General features: G+C 44.9%; 1 protein-coding gene across 2 annotated transcripts in view; it reads right to left on the bottom strand.

Annotated features, from left to right (window-relative positions):
• LOC126183651 (filamin-A) overlaps window positions 1-21,501 on the bottom strand; it is a 537,330-nt gene that overhangs the window by 65,526 nt on the left and 450,303 nt on the right. For both annotated transcript variants that reach the window (XM_049925796.1, XM_049925797.1), the window contains one exon: window positions 16,748-16,883. In XM_049925796.1, coding sequence (XP_049781753.1) covers window positions 16,748-16,883 — 136 coding nt within the window. The remainder of the gene's footprint in view (window positions 1-16,747; window positions 16,884-21,501) is intronic.

The raw sequence follows: 21,501 nt of genomic DNA, 5'->3' as shown, positions 1-21,501 counted from the left end.
GAAGATCAGTTTGGATTCCGGAGGAATGTAGGAATACGCGAGGCAATACTGACCCTACGATTTATCTTACAAGATTGGTTAAGGAAAGGCAAACCTCTATTTACAGCATTTGTAGACTAGGAGGAAACTTTTGACAATGTTGATTGGAATACTCTCTTTGGAGTTCTGAAGGTAGCAGCGGTAAAATACAGGGAGCGAGAGGCTGTTTTACAACGTGCAGAGAAACCAGAAGGCAGTTTTAAGAATCGAGCGGCATGAAAAGGAAGCACTGGTTGAGAAGGGGTTGAGACAGGGTTGTAGCAGATACCCGACGTTTTTCAATCTGTACATTGAGCAGCAGTAAAGAAAACCAAAGAAAAATTTGGACTAGGAATTAAAGTCCAGGGAAAAGGAATAAACTTTGAGGTTCGCCGATGACATTGTAATTCTGTCAGAGCCAACAAAGAACTTGGAAGAGCAGCAGAACAGAATGGACATTGTCTTGATAGGAGTATAGAAGATGAACTTCAACGAAAGCAAAACAAGGATAATGGAATGTAGTCGAATTAAATCTGACGATGCAGAGGGAAGTAGATTAGGAAACGAGACACTTTAAGTAACAGATGAGTTTTGCAAAATAACTCATGTTGGCAGAAGTAGAGAGGATATAAAATATAGACTAGTAAAGGCAAGCAAAGCATTTCTGAAGAAGAGAAATTTATTAACATGGAATATAGATGTACATGTTAGGAAGTCTTCTGAAAGTATATGTCTGAAGTGTAACTATGTATGGAAGTGAAACATGGATGATAAACAGTTTAGCAGGAAGAGAATACAAGAGTTTTGAAATGTGGTGCTACAGAAGACTGTTTAGAATTACAGAGATAGATTACGAAACTAATGAGGAGGTACTGAATAGAACTGGGAAGACAAGAAAGTCGTGGCACAGCTTGAGCAAAAGGCGGAATCGGTTGATAGGAAAATTCAAAGACATCAAGGGATCATCAGTCTACTATTGGAGGGAAGTGAGTGTTTGGGGGGAGAGGGGGGGGGGGAGATAGAGATAAATACAGTAAGCAGATTCAAAAGGATATAGGTTGTAGTAGCCTTCACAGCCTGCCCCTACTGGCTGCCAACAATAAATCTAACATGGTTCAGGAATCCACAGGTGAAAGCAGCAAACAACAGTTTGTTCAGTAAGTCAAGACAGAAGGGAAATGACGCTCATGTAAAAAGAGATTGGCTTCGTCGTACGTAGGCGGAAATGACATACTCGCATAACCATAGTCTGTTAACCTGTGTTCACGACTTTAGTCGTATGTTATACACTGATTGTGGACTTTTAACGAAGGTAAGAGCATGTGGAATAGGTTCCCAAGCACACGAGTGGTTCGAAGACTTCTTAAGCAATAGAACCCATTACGTTGTCCTCGATGGTGGGTGTTCGGCGAATGTGACAGGGGTACCGTCAGGAATGCCCCAGGGAAGTGTGATAGGATCGCTATTATTTTCTGTATACGTGAATGATCTGGCGGACAGGGTGGGCTGTAATCAGCGGTTGTTTGCTGATGATGCTGTGATGTAGGGGAAGGCGTTGAAGTTCAGTGACTGTTGGAAGGGACAAGACGACTTAGACAAAATTTCTAGTTGGTGAGTTGAATGGCAGCTGGCTCTAAATGTAGAAAAATGCAAGTTAATGTGGATGAGTAGGAAAACCAAACTTTGAACGTTCGGATAAAGCATTAATAGTGTGTTGCTTGACACAGTCACATAATTTCTGGTTGTAACGTTGCAAAGTGGTATGAAATAGCGCGAGCATGTGGGCAGTGTGGCAGGGAAGGAGAATGGTCGACTTCGGCTGGTTGGGAAAATTTTGGGGAAGTGTGGTTCATCTGCAAAGGAGACCCCATATAGGACGCCGAGGCGACCTATTCTTGAGGTCTGCTCGAGTGTTTGGGATCCACACCAGGTCGGATTAGAGGAAGAAATCTAAGCAGTTCAGAGGCGGGCTGCTACTCGTAGATTAGTTACTGGCAGGTTCGGACAACACGCAAGTATTGCGGAGATGCTTCGGGAACTCGATCGGGAATCCCTGGACTGAAACCGATGTTCTTTTCGAAGCTATTGCAGAATGATTCTACTGCTGCCAACGTACATTTCGCGCAAGCACCACGAAGATAAGATGCGAAAAATTAGGGTTCGTACGGAGGCATATCGACAGTCATTTGTCCACCGCTCTCTTTGCAAGTGGAACAGGAAAGGAAACGACTTTTCCCCCCTACTTAATCATATTTTTGATCCACACACTTTATTGGACATTTTTTCCAAGAATAGTTCTCGAGCTAGACCACCTACTTTGCTGCTAGATTCACCATAGGTCGGTACATACCATACGACAGTGTAACAGGTTACTTGACGAGCTGAAATTGAAATCTTTGGAAGATAGGCGGCGTGATTCTCGCGAAACTGTGTTCGGTTAATTTAGAGAACCGGTGTTCGACGAAGGCTGTACGACGATTCCGCCACTACCGTCCTACATCTCGCTTATGAATCGTGAGAGTAAGAAACATCAGGACGCGTACTGATTTATCATTATTCCCCTAGCTCAATCTGAGAACTGAAGAGTATTTGTACGAAGTACCCTCCGCCATGCAGTATCAATTGGCTTTCGGAATAAATATACAGACATTCCGGAGAGCACATAGCATCCCTTATGTGATACTCCTGACTGGCCTGCAAATTACTGACAATCTCTACACTGAAACCCAAACGTTTCCCAGACACGCGTGCAATCGGTGGGCGCCAGTCAACTGACATCAAATCCCTCAGTTCTCCCATTGCCGCGGTATCTTGGTGTACAAGTGCACAGACCAGATAACAGATTATTCTCTCTCGTTCCGCAGCTTTTGGTCGTGCGGTAGCGTTCTCGCTTCACGCGCCCGGGTTCCCGGGTTCGATTCCCGGCCGGGTCAGGGATTTTCTCTGCCTCGTGATGACTGGGTGTTGTGTGACGTCCTTAGGTTAGTTAGGTTTAAGTAGTTCTCAGTTCTAGGGGACTTATGACCATAGATGTTGAGTCCCATAGTGCTCAGAGCCATTTGAACCACTCTCTCGTTCCGTTCAGGCTTCTGCCCACGTATATTAGCAACTACTTGGGGCAGAAGACTTGCGCAGTATATTATCTCCTTCTTTGGAAGGTAATCAATATGGAGAATTGCATCCCAAGAAATACTGGTCATAACCTTTCCGACAGAGGAATTCGACATGGCCGATACTTTTTTGAAGCACCACCGGTTCTACCCACTGCTCGAGCCGTAGTTTCTTTTCTGTCGTCAAGTAGTAGGTTCAAGTGTCATGTTAGTTAACAAATCCGTGAACATAATCGTTTGGATTGCTTTAAAGTGCTCTAAATATTTCTTGGAAATTTGTTTCCACTTTCACCTCCAGAACCTCCGGAAAGCTTTCAACAAATGCGACGCCCTGCTCGCAAAAAGCTTTCTCAGAGTTAAGTCTTCGTCTAATACGTATCGTGCTCTTTCTTCTGATTTGCCTATGGTGTTACCCACTTCATTCACCTTTTAATCGTCGACCTCCAACAACACATTTTGCACTTTCTCCGTGTTTTCATCAGTGTTTTGCAGTTTTAGCGTGTCTGGAAATAGCATAATCTTCATGACAAGTACAACCATATTTGAATTCGGTAGCTAATTTCGTAAGAACTGAAAATGAAGGAGCAGACCACCTGTAAACCATCCAACACCTTGAGGTAAGTTTCGGTTGGTGATAAACCACAAACATCGAGAGACTATTGTATACTAGCTTATCGATTTAAAGTAAACCTAACTACTTTAAGTAATGTAGATTAACTTGGCCATTTCACTTGCGGAAGTGTAGAAACATAGCAAAAAGGAATTCACTGATATCGACGCCATCTCTTTGCCAAGCCGATATGTTCTCTCTTTACTATAACAGAGAGCATACACAACTGTGTGGGAGACTTAAATTCCTGTCAAAATGTTTCCTCCGCAAGCCACTGCCTCCATCCTGTATTTGACCTATGGCCCATTGTAACAAGTTAAGACAGAACACGGGAGCTACCGCATGGAAGTGCACAGAAACAAATTTATTTTATCCTCCATTGGCAAGATGAATGGGAGAGAGTTACCAATAACGGTATAAATACCATTTATAGGGAACTGCACAAAGTACTCGCGCAGATATGAGAAATAGTGATCAAAGTAAGATGCATACATCTCGCCACATTGAGGTCATCGGACACAAAGCATTGGCTCGGCTGGGGAGAGAAGCAGGCGTGGCGTGTTCGAGAAACTCTTCTGGCGGTCGCATTGTATGATTAAGGGAAACAGCGGAAGACGAAGGAATGGAGGAAAATTAGTTTGACGTACCTTCGACGGCGAAATCGTTAGAGATGAGCAGTGGCTCTGAGTAGTTTAAAATGCGAAAGGTAATCTGCCTTGTGCTTTTCGGAGGAACCATCGTGGCATTCGCTTAATATATATTTATAGATATTGCAGATAACTTGTATGGGCTTCGGGAGTTTGAGCCCCGCTCCTAGATCACTGCATCAATTTGTTCGGTGCTACTGTACACTGTTATGGAGGGTGTGATCCGTTGTCTAATGTACCCAAGGCTTTTACTTTGATGTAACGCTACTTCCCCCTCTTCTAATACCTCGTGAGTAAAAGGTCGTACTGTACTGTCACTTGGAAGTATAGTTTAATATACGTACCGTCCCCCCCCCCCCCCCCCTACCTCTAGATGTCGGTCCACAGGCCAGAGGTAACAAACATACTATCTCTAATAGAAACCTGTCTTGTAAAACAGTTTCAGGTTCAATCCAAATTTAGGCTTGATAACTGTTTTCGTTTACTATGCAAAAGTGGACAGCAGAGTAGGGTTCTCCATATTCGTACTATTACTCTTAAGACAAATGCATTTTTTCTAGACTAAATTAGTTATTTGCGCTCACAGTTGATACCTTCTTTCTACTTTTTAATGAAAAGGAGTAAATCGAGTAACAGCAAAGTATTGTAAAAGTAAAGAGACTATTTTAAAGAGACGTATGTAACTAACCCTTAAAGAATTGTTGAAATGTAGATTTAGTTTTTTTAAATTAATCCCCTAGTTCTTCCTTCTTCCATTATTTGTTCAATTTGAGTAATTTACATAAAAGCATTTGTTGATAGTAATAAATGTTCACGATTTATCAAGCGAAATGTACATTGTTTATGAAACGACACAAGTTCACTCTTGTCCATCTGACCAAGCCATGCGGCGCCGTTGTCAAGGCTTTGGACTCATACTTGGTACGAGCAAAGCTCGAATCCCGGTCTGGTCATCCCGACGTGTGTTTCCCATAAATTATCTTAGGCGGATGCTGATATGGTTCTTACAACACGACAATGGCAGAATTCTATTGTCATTTTTCTCGTATGTGCTGATACTGCGGCTCTAATTATTTCACTCTCGAGGAGACATTCAAATATCTCTTCTCCTTCAATACGGCTGAGCTGACCTTCCGCCTCCAATATCCTCTGTGTCGAAGGGATGTTATTCTAACCAGCACGAAAGGAAAAGCTAACCTCTAGCCAAGGTGATAATAGCACTCATTTGCCTAAAACAGTTCTGATAACAGAGGTGCGATGCACGCGACTTACAACGTCGACATAGCGAGGTAGCGCAGTGATACATTGGACTCGCATTCGGGAGAACAACAATTCAAATCCCGGTCCAGTCACCTGGATTTAAGTTTGCCGAGATCCCTCCAATTCAATTCATTGAAGGTAAGTGTCGGAATGATGCCCTTGACGGGACGCGGCTGAATTCATTACTCCATATTTCTCAATCTGCTCTTCCTCTCCGTCTCTAATAGTATATTCTTCGACGGGACGTTAAACTACCTCATGCTGGTACAACGTTGATTTTCTACGTTATAGAAACTTACCTAAAACAATGTCGCATCGAGATTATTTCGACGGCCACAGTCAATTTCACGGCACGCATCCGTCGTATGCGACAAGGGTGCCTACTTTCATATACACAGCTTATTGCATTCTCCCAATAAGTTCTAAGGAAAGGCAGTAAAAACTGGACGACGCACTAGGAATGAAAGTGCAGAATAGGCATAATACTTTTTCTGTCGTTAGTGCACAGTTCTCGATTAAAGGGAAAGAGATTCAAATGGCTCTGAGCACTATGGGACTTAACTTCTGAGGTCATCAGTCCCCTAGAACTTAGAACTAATTAAACCTAACTAACCTAAGGACATCACACACATCCATGCCCGAGAAAGGGAAAGAGAACGCCGGCCGGTGTGGCCGAGCGGTTCTAGGCGCTTCAGTCTGGAACCGCGCGACCGCTACGGTCGCAGGTTCCAATCCTGCCTCGGGCATGGATGTGTGTGATGTCCGTAGGTTAGTTAGGTTTAAGTAGTTCTAAGTTATAGGGGACTGATGACCTCTGATTTTAAGTCCCATAGTGCTCAGAGCCATTTGAACCATTTTTGAAAGAGAACCATCAGACATTTTTAGTGTAATTACGTCCATTCTTAGGACTAAATACAGCCTGAAAATGGACAATGGAAAATCTAAACAATTTGCAGTTAGTAAAGGAAGGAAGGGAAGATTAAGGTTTGAAGTCCCATCTACGGCGAGGTCACATAGACTTCCAAAGAATTAGCCCGGTATTCGCCGTAAGCGACTTAGGGAAATTACTGAAAACCTAAATCTGATTGACCGAATGGGGATTTGAACGGGCGTCCTCACGAATGCAAGTCCAGTGAATTCAGGAGTTCAACACAATTATCAACAGTGAACGGCTGGTCAGTGTGAAGAATTTCACTTAAGTCAAAAGCACGATAACGGCAAGAGAAAGACCTGAAAGATCTTACCTGCAGAATATACTCGGCTACAAAGTCAAATCAGAAAATGAGCGCAGCGGAGCTGACGCAGGAAACCTGCATTGTTGTTTTAAGCAGTGTCCTAATAGAAGTGGTTTGCACTGGCTTCCTCCGATCTCTTACGAAGTGTCTTATCAGTGTCGCATGGATGAGTGATGAGTACTTGTATAGTGTAGTGTTGGATTTGTGTTGTTATGTATGAAGGGAAGGGAAAGGGTGAAACTCTATACCGGCACATAGCCTACTCAATGGGACCGCCGAATTTACCGTTCTCATCCGACAGACGGATCACCATCGTCATCACATGTCCTCACTTCAAGAGTCACGGCGGAGAGGTTTGGAATTTAATCCAGGACACTGACCCAAAGACTGGTGATCAGCAACGTTACGCCACCTACTCTCTCCCCTAGCCGAACAAACACTGGCAGTGAAAATTTTCCACCACCAGAATTCAAACCAGCTAATCCCTGAGTCGAGAGACACCGCGTAGACGGCAACTTCCTTTTCAAGCTTTCGCCTCAAATAACATCGACATCGAGTTAAGTAAATAATTTATTACGACTTATAACTGGAATGTTTACGGATTTGGAACATGGACAGTTTTAAGTACGGTAGATGAGAAGAATCGGTGCTTCGGAGATGTTAAGACACCACAGAGAGCCACACTAACATATGAAAAGCTTCTTCAGCGAACAGAGCGCGTACCGTGGCTATGGAACACCGTTGTCCATGACGCGACTTCTGAGTAGGTCACATACGTCGGCATGTGTGGGTTAACTACAAACCACACAGCCAGACAGAGACGGGCCGAGGACGATGTGTACAGGCGAACTGAGTCCTAGAGTGCTATCACCACACAAAACTGAACACGAAGCAGCAAACTGGAGAGAATGGAGATTAAAACCTGCTGTAAAGTCATCTCGGTATTGAAGAGGAGCTGAGGCCGGGCACTTTGGCAGCGCGCCGTTGCACCGTCATCAAGTGTCCAAATGCACATCAGAAATATCCTGCCATCTCGACGAGGCCGCTCGCACAGTCAAGACGACACGGCTGCAGTACGCTGGCAGAGCAGAACTGTCCAGGCACCAGCCATCACGCCATTTTGACAAATGAGTCGTTTTGCGCGCGCCTCGCGAATGAGTCAGCTGTCACGGGACAGGGCGAACGCGGGCGCCGCTAGCAGAGGTAAATGAGACGCCAGGGCCGTTCTGGAAGGAGTCCGAGAGTTCGCCCACTAGCTTCCTGTCCCAGACGCATATAGAACACCCAGCCACCATCTTTTTCATATTTCAGGCCACGCAATTAGATTTGTACGAGGCCCGGCCTTTGGCAGACACGTCATTCCCAGTAGGGTCTCACTTTCGTTATAGGAGATATGCAATCACATTATGAGCTGAAGGAAGAAACTGTGGTTGTTAAAATCGTGTAAAATGTAAATTAAAGGAAAAAAAATGGAAATTTTCGACATCTTTTACTTTCCAAATTGCTCTGTGCCTGTTTCAAGACTTTCAAGCAGACGCCATTCAGACAGCTAGCACGTCCGACGTCGTGTAACATGCGAAACTCTACCGTATTAATAACGGTGACAAGTGAATGTCGAGTGTTGTTTAGCTATTGATTATGATGACAGAAGGAAGCCGGCCGGAATGGCCGTGCGGTTCTAGGCGCTATAGTCTGGAGCCGCGCGACCGCTACGGTCGCAGGTTCGAATCCTGCCTCGGGAATGGATGTGTGTGATGTCCTTAGGTTAGTTAGGGTTAAGTAGTTCTAAGTTTCAGGGGACTGATGACCACAGCAGTTAAGTCCCATAGTGCTCAGAGCCATTTGAACCATTTTTTGACAGAAGGAAGAGGACAAAATCCAGTGTCCACCTGTCTGGCAAGGGCCGGCCGGAGTGGCCGAGCGGTTAAAGGCGATACAGTCTGGAACCGCACGACCGCTACGGTCGCAGGTTCGAATCCTGCCTCGGGCATGGATGTGTGTGATGTCCTTAGGTTAGTTAGGTTTAAGTAGTTCTAAGTTCTAGGGGACTTATGACCACAGTAGTTTAGTCCCATAGTGCTCAGACCCATTTGAACCATTTGAAAATGTCTGGCAAAGCATCAAGTGGGTAGCCGAACCATCCGAGAAACAAATGTCGTCAGCAGATCACGAGTTATCACTACACGAGACACTACGGTATTTGGCGCAGAATCTCTTCATTACTTGCCAGCCCAATAGTGACTAAAAAAATTTAAACATTTTTGGAAGATGGCTGCCAACAGCCGCTACGTAATGCATAAAATTCATATTTGAACCGTCAGCTGTTTTTATTTTAAACCGAAACTCTACCGGATTCGGTCTTTGACCATATTCATGGGTGAAGGGTTAAAATGGTTTAAGCCACCATACTGCATTAGTCATTACATAGTCATTACATAAAATGTGTAGTGTATGCTATGAATGTAAACATATGAGACAGAACTTTAAAGGCAAACATCAGAATTCTAAATGTATACAGAGGAGTAGTGCTTGTATACTTTTAGAATTTGGAAGTCGTGCCGTTGGAACGTACGGACACAGCCATTCGAGGTGATCGACGAATCTCACAAACTCCTCGCTGCTCAACTGAACGTCTCTGTTGGTAGCGCCGGCCAGCCTAGCCGAGCGGTTCTAGGCGCTACGGTCTTGGACCGCGCGACCGCTACGGTCGCAGGTTCGAATCCTGCGTCGGGCATGGATGTGTGTGATGTCCTTAGTTTAGTTAGGTTTAAGTAGTTTTAAGTTCTAGGGGACTGATGACCTCAGAAATTAATTCCCATAGTACTCAGAGGCTGTTGGTAGCGTTGACATGCTCTTCCACCAGTTGTTCTTCCTCACCCACCCAACAGACCTGATACCCCACCTCCAACTTACATCGGTTTGGCCCAAAAAAGAATGCACTCCGGGGGAAGTATTACATGGATGATGCGTAGGTTATTGATGCAGCAAGACGTTGGCTCAGACGTCCACCAGTAGAGTGATACCACGAGGACATGCAGAACCTCCCAGTAATGTGGCGTAAGGCCGTCGCGTTGGACGCAGATTAAGTTGAAAAATAGGATTTGTAGCTAAAAGAGTGGGGAAATAATATGGTGTATTGGAATCCTGGACGAAACCAACCTACTTTCAGGAAAAAAAGTATTGCTTTACTTATTGAAGGCCCCTCGCATAATACAGCGTCAGCCTCACGTCGTTGCAGATAACAGGAACTGAGAAATAAAGCCGGCCGTGGTGGCCGAGCGGTTATAGGCGCTAGTCTGGAACCGCGCGACCGCTACGATCGCAGGTTCGAATCCTGCCTCGGGCATGGATGTGTGTGATGTCCTTAGGTTAGTTAGGGTTAAGTAGTTCTAAGTTGCAGGGGACTGATGACCTCGGATGTTAAGTCCCATAGTGCTCACAGCCATTTTTTTAGAAATAAATCTGAAATCTATTATATGGAGTATACACGTCAATCATCACACTGTTTGTGTAAAAGCCAAGAGAAGTAATAATTTACTGGATTGTACTATTACTGGATACGTTTTTATGAGAATTCTGAAGTTCTCGGAAATATCGTTTTCTCTTAATATTAATGTCAAATATGCTTGTTCAAATAGCTCTGAGCACTATGCGACTTAACTTCTGAGGTCATCAGTCGCCTAGAACTTAGAACTAATTAAACCTAACTAACCTAAGGACATCACACACATCCATGCCCGAGGCAGAATTCGAACCTACGACCGTAGCGGTCACGCGGTTCCAGACTGAAGCGCCTAGAACCGCACGGCCACACCGGCCGGCCAAATATGCTTGTAACCAAGCAGTAACAACAAGGCTGCTGGTGAGACCGTGATTTCAAAAATGAAATGCATTGCACCTAGAACGGCGTACGCCATAAATGCTCTTCTTATTGGCGTTCTCAGCCTCTGCCCTGGTCACACACAAACTGCTACAGATTCGCACATCTCTTAGATCAAATTACGACTTTCAGTGTGTAATATGTCTGGACAGAATAAATTGTTGCCGTTGTGAAGGAATGTGGCGCTACTGGGTGTATTACTGATGGCAGACGTGGTTGTCAGATGAGAGGCGAAACACGTCTTGTGTAAGGTGTGATGTCCAGAGAGGCAGGGCGGGGGTCTCGGCGCTGAGTCAGCACCTCCGCCTCCGCTGCCGCTGCCGCGGTAGCCTGGAGGCCCCGGATATATATATAGCCGACTTGGTCACACCCGAGGCCAGGCCGCACATTCCTGCCGGAATGGGGGGAGTGGAGCACACCACGGCAGCGGGAACTGCTTCTCTGCCTAATGACACCCATCCCCTAGCACTCGATCCTACGCGAGATTCGAACGGGAACACTTCACATCGCCTTCCCACTTTTGTACTCGATACCCATCTGAACATCGGGACACTTGCAGTTTGAGAATAGAACTAATACTGGACGAAGAGAAGACTGGCGTACACACGTCGCAAGATGTGAGTCTTCAGAGTCTGGAAGCTGAGTAGGTCGGGTGTGCCCCATGGAGGCTGACAGGACCTCCAATGTCCTGAATACACACATGCGATTGAGCAGATAGAATCATCTGCACTATACGACTTCCCGCTGAAGATTCCGTTGGCCACAGAGGCATCGTTATTTGACGATGGTACGGAATTACAGAAAGACTGACAATGTTTACATTAGGTGCAGTATGTTCAAAGTGTTCAAATGTGTGTGAAATCTTATGGGACTTAACTGCTAAGGTCATCAGTCCCTAAGCTTACACACTACTTAACCTAAATTATCCTAAGGACAAACACACACACCCGTGCCCGAGGGTGGACTCGAACCTCCGCCGGGACCAGCCGCACAGTCCATGACCGCAGCGCCCGAGACCGTTCGGCTAATCCCGTGCGGCTCAGGTGCAGTAGAGTCCAGTTCTCTTTGAATGTTGTGGCCGAGCGGTTCTAGGAGCTTCAGTCTGGAACAGCGCGACCGCTACGGTCGCAGGTTCGAATCCTGCCTCGGGCATGGATGTGTGTGATGTCCTTAGGTTAGTTAGGTTTAAGTAGTTCTAAGTTCTAGGGGACTGATGACCTCAGATGTTAAGTCCCATAGTGCTCAGAGCCATTTGAACCATTTTTTTTCTTTGAATGTGGACAAATGTAATATGATACCTACAAAAACAGAAAGAACCCGATAGTATATAATTACGGTATTAACTGTGAACATCTTGGGCAAGTCCAAACGTTAAGTCCTTACGGCTGCTACTCAGAAGCGATATGAAGTGGGATGATCATGTAAAATTAATATTAAGAATGTATTAATCGGAAGGGTACTGGGAAAATGCAGTGCGTCTGTAAAGAAAAATAATATACAAGATGGTAATGTGACCAGTTCTGCAGTATTGGTCCAACGTTTGGAATTGCTGCGAGTAGCCATGACAAAAGCCACAAGATGAATTCAGTAAGCCGCTGGAAGGAACGAGAAAGGTCGGTTTAGTTCATACAGAAGTGTAACAGAACAGTTCGGGGAATTTAAATAGGAATTCTTGGAAGAAAGACAGTGTAGAGTTCATGAAAAAATAACTTGTCTTCGAAGGAGGTTGAAGGTTTATTATGACAGCATCTTTTATCTCGTGTAGAGACCATAAGAATAAGTAAGAGAGACTAGCGCACGCCCTGAGGCGTATATACACAGTACACAAATGGAACAATATATAGTTCGATTTCCTCCCGGCAAGCTCATAACAGTGCCTTGCGGAGTATTAGATGTACCTCTGCGATGTGGGTATTACACATCTGCAGGAGTAAACACGCGTTTTAATAAATAATGTGTCAAATAATCGCGAATCTGCAAAGTCATTAGAGCCCCAATGCCCTCTACACAGGTGTAAAAGGAAAGAACAGCGGTGCAACTGTTATTTGTGAAGACTCTCCCTGCTCTTCACATTCCCGTGTGTATTTGCAAAAAAAGAGCTAGAAACTTTGAAAAATAAATTATGATAAGAGCGTAATTTGGATTCAATTCTTTCCAGCAGTCATAGTAGCAGACTGAAATATCTAGTAACACTGGCCTACGAGCGAGTGTATTCACATATCGTGAACTCAATGTCTCTCATAATGAACAGTGATGTGATAAAGACCGTAACTCTTGGCTAGCGCTTGTGCACAGTTAAGCATTAATGCGATTTCAGCCAATTAACTTTAGGTGCAGTTAGTTGTGTAATAAGGAATGAGGCGTAATGCGTTTTCAGTTATCATGTTGTATTTGTTTACTTTTTGAAAAATAATTAACATGTTATACGGCTAGACTCTTATTTGTTTACCTATCCGATGTTAATACATTAATAATAATAATAATCATCGTTGTATCAGCGGTTGAAGGTTATGTGCTGTAAGGCGATCTTGCCCGACTATGTCGAATCACAATTCGCTGTAACTGCTAACTTTCGCACCCTTCGAGATCTGGAGAACAACGCCCTTCCTAGAACAGCAGTCTATTTCAGAGAATATTATTTACCCATTTTTTGTGTGCGTCAGCTCTGCAAATGGACCTTTTTAATAACGAGAACTCAACTTCTATTCAGTTTACAACAATGCTAAAGCAACATTAACAAGTGCGAGTTATCTGTGATCGACATAAACAGATTGTAACGTTGTCGTTAGTCTTACGGCAAATTTGCATACTTGGTCGAAAGCTGAAATATTTCCCTACGGCCTTGTGCTGCATTTAGGTAGGATTCCGATCCGAATTCCCTCTAATGACTAAAAAGTTATCCTAGCTATGATCTCTTTCCGTAATCACATTTTGATGGCATACTGGTTGGTTGGTTGATTCGGGGGAAGAGGACCAGATAGCGAGGTCATCGATCCCATCGGATGAAGGAAGGAAGTCGGCCGTACCCTTTCAAAGGAATCGTCCCGGCATTTGCCTGAAGCGATTTAGGAAAATTCACGGAAAACCTAAATCAGGATGGCCAGACGCGGTTTTGAACCTTCGTCCTCCCGAATGCGAGTCCAGTGTGCTAACCACAGCGCCACCTCGCTCTGTAAATCAATGGACATTTAACATCTTTGTTAGTACGGGTCGTTAGTGAGTATACTACAACAGATGAGAATCTGAGCTTGCGACACAGTTGGAGAAGCCAGCAGGTTCATAGGTCTCAACGCGCTGAGAGATGTAACACATGTTCACTAATAGGGCAGTCTGTTTGCCAGGCTGCTGATTGTTTGAACCCTGCTACGGCTCTATCTTTACCGCTCAACATACCAGTTTCCGCAGGAAAGCAAACCGTGGTCTGTTTTAAGAAACTGATTAATGGGACAGAGGAGACAAACAAATGCGTCACATTCGGCCTGCAAACGGCAAACTAGCGGGAATCAGGGGCTATTCTGGCTAGAGCATTTCTTATTTCCTCCATCTACCGCTTGATGACGTAACACACACACACACACACACACACACACACACACACACACACACACACACACACACACACACAATGTGAGAGGAAAAAAATGGGGTGAGGTCATCGTTTATATTCACTTATAGGTATTTTCTTTTTTACGGAGAAAGATGTGATGTAACGACTTTCCAGTTTGGTAGAAAAGGGGGGGGGGTTATGGAGGGGTAACAACATTATTGGAAGCACGCTGAGTTAACAGAGCCCAGTAACCGACTCTCATCAGTGATTGAAGAATATACTGACATTAGCTTTCCCAGGAGGGCCTAAAATTCTGTTAGTTGATAGATTCAATACTGTCTGTGTACAGAATGAACTACTATATTGTGTTTGCGGGGAATGTTTGAGAATGTTGTTACAGTCTTACTGCCTAATGCTCTCGCAGGTTTCTTAGGTTCAAATGCTTCAAATGGCACTGAACGCTATGCGGCTTAACTTCTGAGGTCATCAGTCGCCTTAGAACTAAGTAAACCTAACTAACCTAAGGACATCACACACATCCATGCCCGAGGCAGGATTCGAACCTGCGACAGTAGCGGTCGCTCGGCTCCAGACTGTAGCGCCTAGAACCGCACGGCCACTCCGGCCGGCAGGTTTCTTAAGACAAGAGACAGAAAACGCTTAGCTATAGGTAAACCGAATAATCGGCAAAAATAAGGATACTAAAGTTTCTGCGTGTATAAAAACTCTCACTCTCATTTGGCAAGGAAGAACACGTTACAGTTGAAAAATCTACCACTGATTTCAGAGTTCTAATTGAGCTGCCGTTAATCCTGTTTACTTTCTCCCTCGTGGGGTACCAAGTACCACTGCACATGCCAAATTGTCGTAGACTTATAGCTAGTAGGCACTCGAGGAACTACTTGGTACACTTAGTTCGCCTCTCGCTTCTCTCTTCTCTTTGTCGGGGAGAGTTGGGGGAGTGGGAAACAGAGTAATTTTAGTAGCCGAAGCTAATCAAAGTGTATGAGATGAAACCATAGGTGCTTCTTAATACGTTGTCCACAGTTTTTTTACCCCGTGAATCAGTGCTGGTGCGAAAGGCACCAATGCTTCCTAATTCACGTAGTTAGATCGTGAAGACTCTTAACGTATCTCAGTTTTAGGTCACTTAGTATTCCTATCTTATTACTTTTAAGGTCTTCCTCTGATTTTCCTTTTGATCATGTTGTCCCGCGAAGAACAGCCAAACGTAAATCTTGGTAAAGAGGTACAGTATAAAAGTAACTTGTCCGTATATTGTAAATAGTAACATACGAAGAGAAAAAATAGCGTTGTATCAAACGTTATTAAATTTCAATATTCAAATGAGTTTCTCCACATCACAACAGCATCATCAAGTTTGCGGTTGTTTCCTCTGTCTTTAGTTTCACTTTATTCACTTTGTATCAGTGAACACTGCAATTCAGATTTTTTTTTTATTTTGCGAGATAATAACGTAGTCTTATGAAAAGGGTTGGTACAGGGTGACAATTATTGAACTATATGAAAAAACGTAAATTAGCTACAATCTGCACCGTGAACACACCTTATTCCACATGTAAACGTCACTACCGACATTCGGATTTAGGTAATAACATGTTCGATATGCCTGCTACCATTGGCGACGATGTGACGGAGACAAACAGCGAAATTCAGCACGACTCGCTGAAGTGTCGGACCATCGATGCTGTACATGACCTCCTGAATGGGTGTTTTCAGTTCAGCAATGGTTTTGGGGTTATGCTGTACAGCTGTACACCTTGCCGTTAATATAGGAGTCGCATGTGTTCAGATCCGGAGAACATGGCGGCCAATCGAGGCCCATACTAGTGGCCTCTAGGTACCCCAGAGCCAGAATGCTGTCCCCAAAGTGCTCCTCCAGCACATCAAACATTCTCCCGCTTCGATGGCGTCGAGTTCCGTGTTGCATGACCCACATCTTGTCGAAATCAGAATCACTTTGGATAATGGGGATTAAATCATCTTCCGAAACCTTCACGTACCGTTCGGGAGTCACCGTGCCATATAGGAACATCGCACACCACACAGTCACTCGTTGAGGTTGAGAGACTTCTCGATCGCGAAATGCGGATTCTCAGTCCCCGAAATGCGCCAATTTTGCTTACTGACGAACCCATCCAAACGAAAGTGGGCTTCTTCGCCAAATCAAACCATGCATGCGCGCACTAATTCCCATCATGCCCCTCGGCCAACCGTGTAGTTTGAACGTCCTAACGCAGACCTTTCAGAAGTTATGACGATTTTATTTAATATAGTTCAATAACTGTCACCCTGTATAATCAACTGTTTGTGCTAGTATTACAGGTATAGCCAATAGTGGATCCTCGATAAAATGTTATATAACAGGGGGGAGTAATAATGGCAGCGGCTATTAGTAAGAAATTTCAGGATTTTTTACCTGTGACGTGTCCTCCTGTTGTGGGCAGAGGGATGTTGTCCAACTGCACAGATCTGTATTGTTGGCTGGTGGTGGTCTTCTGCACACGTTGTGTTTCCTGGACGACCGTCTGTTTCACGTAATCCTCTGGGCCGGCCTGAAACACATGAAACACACGATGCATAACCCTGGCAATATCAAGAAAACAAATGGCTTCGCTTACAAAAATTAGAGCCTCCTTCCCTACCCTATAAAGTTCCACTTATACAAACAAGATTGGTAAATTTCATTTATCTGGTCACTCAGTTCAACCTGACACTAAAGCACTACTGGAAGTACCTGGTGCTTCATTTAACAGTGCTTTACTGAAACACTATTCTGCACGGTGCGCCCTTGAGACCATTATTTGACAGTCATATCCTATATTCTAAGCCTTTTAAAATATCTTCTTTTCCCATTCCTCGTTTAAAACTATGGGATCCCCCTATACAGTATCGCATTTTCAAGAAATTGGTTATTTTTAATTTTTCGCAATTAAATTTAAATACTGGGCAGTTTGATTTTAATGTTCATGTTTAACAACTATTATCTCAATGTGACAAATGTTTCACGTTTACTCACGACATTAAAAGAAAACGGAAGAACTTTGGTTTATTTACAACAGTTTTTAGAGGGCCAAGTTTCGATTTATTCCGATTGTTCAAAATTTAATAGTCATGACAGGACGCATACCGAACCGCGGGCACTGTGCATAAAAAACAGAAAGCTGCTGTTTCTGGATACGTCGGAAAAATAACCAGAAAGTCCCTATTCATGATTCTCCATTTGATAATGTGGAAACGACAGATCCTTCCAACGGAAGTCACACCGTAGCTTTCGTTGCAACGGCTGTCGTCGGGAAATAAGATGAAACAGAAATTATACAACGAAGTTTCTGGAGAAAGACAGTAGTTTTTTTTTTTGACAATCATGGAAGAACCATTTCGTCTGAAGTGGTTTGGGGAAACAGCGGGAAACTCAAATCGAGATGGCTGGGCGGAAATTTGAACCACGTTCCTCTCGAATAAGAGTCCAGCGTCTTAACTATTGCACCATCTCTAACGGTGTATTGCGGATAATATTGTCGAGGTGTGGCTTTGCTTTGAGCAGAAGGAAAAGAAAAAGGTACAAGTTATTGTGTAGTTCTATCCTAAACAGACACACAGAAATCAAGCACCGACAAAGAAAAATACTGGAAGAAAGAGTCAAGTGCTCTCCGTCAGATTGTAATGGAAAATATGGAGGTGTAGGTGAAAGTCATTGAAAGGAATAAAGGAGGTTATTCTATTAACTATGGTTTCAGAACTTTGCTATTGGCCAGTCACAACGGGCCATTGTTTCCGACGTATGTAGTTTGGAGTCTACGCTCATGGTCAGGTGGCTACAGACTTTTTGTAAATTACTTGTTTATTATTTTAGGAAAAGAGCGCAAGGCAGTGAACCATCTTAACTCACGAGATCGAAATGGCCCGTGTGTCTGCCAATGTTCGAAAAAACTGATCACTCCTAGAAGGCAAAAAGCACTGTGACTGAGAATCAGGCACCCTAAAGGTAAGAGAAGAAAGAATTAAAGAGTGCCTCAGAAACGGGTTATAGTTAACTGTGTCAGTTATCAGGTCATTCCCGTTTTAAGCGATCGTGGATGAAGAGCTTACGGTTGCTTTAAATTTGTTTGTCCGACGCTGTAGCGTGTCAGAGCCCTAGATAATTATTTTTTTTAGGTCATTCACAGGTGCATAGCAGGTTTCTTTGGCCAATCTAGTTTCTTGTCGTTATAAGTACTCTAACTCGGAATAAAGTTTCGATTAGAAGCCACATCGAGAGAGAAGAGCGTGTATACCACGATCATTTTTCGGGAGCGCCATAAAATCTGGGTCTGGCTTGCTTGCTTGTGTCCCAATACAACACAATGCCTCTAACAAAGAGATAAACAGTATCTGATTACACAATTACATGTGAACATTTTGAGCACGTTACGTCTAATAAATATTTAGAGGCAACACAAAGAAGCGATATGAAATGGAGCGATCACGTAAAATCACTGTAAGTGAAAACGAATGAAATATTTAGTTTTGTTGGAAGCATTCTGGGAAAACGCAAAGAATCTGCTACCGATCCAGAATTTTCGTCTGATGGCTCAAATGCCTCTGAGCACTATGAGACTTAACATCTGAGGTTATCAGTCCCCTAGAACTTGGAACTACTTAAACCTAACTACCCTAAGGACATCACACACATCCATGCCCGAGGCAGGATTCGAACCTGTGTCCGTAGCGGTCGCGCGGTTCCAGACTGTAGCGCCTAGAACCGCTAGGCCACCACGGCCGGTTTTCTTCTGATGTATGAAGTCCTTATCAAATAGGCCTGGCAAATATCGAAAGATACAGAGATTTGCTACAAGGACCTTAACTGGTGGTTATAGTCCATACGCAAGTGTCAAATGCTTGGGGAACTTAAATGGGAATCGTTGGAGGAAAGTCGAAGTAGCTCTCGCGAAACTTGTTGGATAATTTTAGGTAACATGTAATCGATAAAGACTGCAATCATTATGCAACTATTATCGTATACCTGGCATAAGAAAGGTTAGCGCGCGCCGGCCTTTAGGGCCGAGCGGTTCTAGTCGCTTCAGTCTGAAACCGCGCGAGCGCTACGGTCGCAGGTTCGAATCCTGCCTCGGGCATGGATGTGTGTGATGTCCTTAGGTTAGTTAGGTTTAAGTAGGTCCAAGTTCTAGGGGGACCTCAGATGTTAAGTCTCATAGTGCTCAGAGGCACTTGAAGTATTTTTTTGGTTAGGGCACGTGCGAAGGCATATAAAAACTGAAACGAAACTCCGCCCGGACAGGCCATGAAGGCCCAACGGTACCGACCGGCCGCCGTGTCATCCTCAGCCCACAAGCATCAATGGGTGCGGATATGGAGGGACATATGGTCAGCACACAGCTCTCAAACAGTATGCCAGTTTACTAGACCGGAGCCGTCACTTCTCAATCAAGTAGCTCCTCAGTTTGACTCACAAGGGCTGAGTGCACCCCTCTTGCCAACAGTACTCGGCAGACCGGATGGTCACCCAACCACGTGCTAGCCCAGCCCGGCAGCGCTTAACATTGGTGATCTGACACGAACCGGTGTTACCTCTGCGACAAGGCCGTTGGCCGGCAAAGACATATAAACAGTCATTTTCCTTCGCTTAGTACGCGAATGGAATGGGAAAGAAGATGGATAATATTGGTGCGATCTACCCTCCGGCATACAGTGTACAACGGCTCTCGGAGCTTATTTATAACGTAGTGTTAAGGCGTGTGCGGCGGAGAGGAGGGGGGTTTTTCATGCCAGACTCTGAATACTTGGCTTAAAATCCCATTTCTTCCGCGGTACTGTAACTCTAGCATCACTTTTTCGAGTGACTGAACAGGACTGTGAAGACATTGATCTGCTTCTCGAAAGAGGCCATATTCTCACGTGGCCTTCTTGATTTGACTTTCCGGTGAGTCTTCTAAGCTTACGACCGATTTCTTCCCCTGTCCTTGCCGTGCTGGGCTACTGCTGGGCCTAACGAGCTCCCGTCGAGGAGTTACGCCCCCCCCCCCCCCCCAGTCATTCCTGTAGCTTTAGAGGGAGGAACCGAGCACTGCTCATTCCTTAGGGCCTCCTGGCAGGTGCGAAGGGTTCCGGAAGCGAGCATCGGGCTGCGTAAACAATGGGAGCGGCGGGCCGGCCCGTCAGCGCGAGTCATTTGTCAGGCGGCCAACGCGGCGGCTGCCAGCCCACACAGCGGGCCATTGTCAAGGCTGCCTGGATACAACGCAAGGCCGTTCGTTGTACCCGGCCGAGCCGCGCACACGTCACTCGTAAACAATGCCTCTTGTTTCGCTCTCCGGCACCGCGGCTGCCAGACTTTCGCACCTGTGTTGCGGCAGGCGCCGCGGTCTGTAAAGGCACACACCGGGGCTGAAGTGGAGAACGCGTTTTTCTTGTGGCTTCAGCATTCGTTTCGTCCGCCCTCGTTAGCTGAGTTGTCAGCGCGGCGGAATGCCGCGCCAAGGGGCCCGGATTCGATTCCCGGCTGGGGCAGGAGATTTTCTCCGCTCAGGGACTGGGTGTTGTGTTGTCATTATTTCATCCTCATCTCCGGCGCGCAAGTCGCCCAATGTTGCGTCGAATGCAATAAGTACTTGCCCTCGGCGGCCGAACTTCCCCGAATGGGGGACTCCCGGCCTACAATGCCGTACGCTCATTTCATTTCAGCGTTCGTTTCGAGGTTAAATTCTCATCTTCGCGGCCTCCGTGCACGGCCAGTTTTACGATTTACAGCGCGACGACTTAGTTCCATCGGAAGATTTCCCAGAGATTCCCAGGTAGAAAATCACAAATTTCCCAGAACCTATTTTCATTCTGTGTGACGGCAAGTTTTATATTAAGTTGTCACATCGTTTATGACTGATTATTTGCATCTACGTACATACTCTGCGTGCATGGTATCTTGTACAAGTACTAGTCATTTTCTTTCCTGTTCCGCTCGCAAATGCAACGAGGGAAAAGATGCTATATGCTTCCGTACTAGCCTTGTTTTCTCTTAGCTTGTCTTCGCGGTCCTTACGCGAGGCGTATATGCTGGCGGCAGTTGGATCGTTCTGTTGACCGTCGTAAACGCCGATTATATAAACTTTCTCAATAGCGTTTCTCGAAAACAACGTTGTCTTCCCTATGGGGATTCCCATTTGAGTTCACGGAGTA

This window comes from Schistocerca cancellata, chromosome 4 (assembly GCF_023864275.1).
Source record: "Schistocerca cancellata isolate TAMUIC-IGC-003103 chromosome 4, iqSchCanc2.1, whole genome shotgun sequence".
Taxonomy (NCBI): domain Eukaryota; kingdom Metazoa; phylum Arthropoda; class Insecta; order Orthoptera; family Acrididae; genus Schistocerca; species Schistocerca cancellata.
The sequence above is the reverse complement of the archived record's forward strand: the minus strand, read 5'-3'. Positions and strand labels throughout refer to the sequence as shown.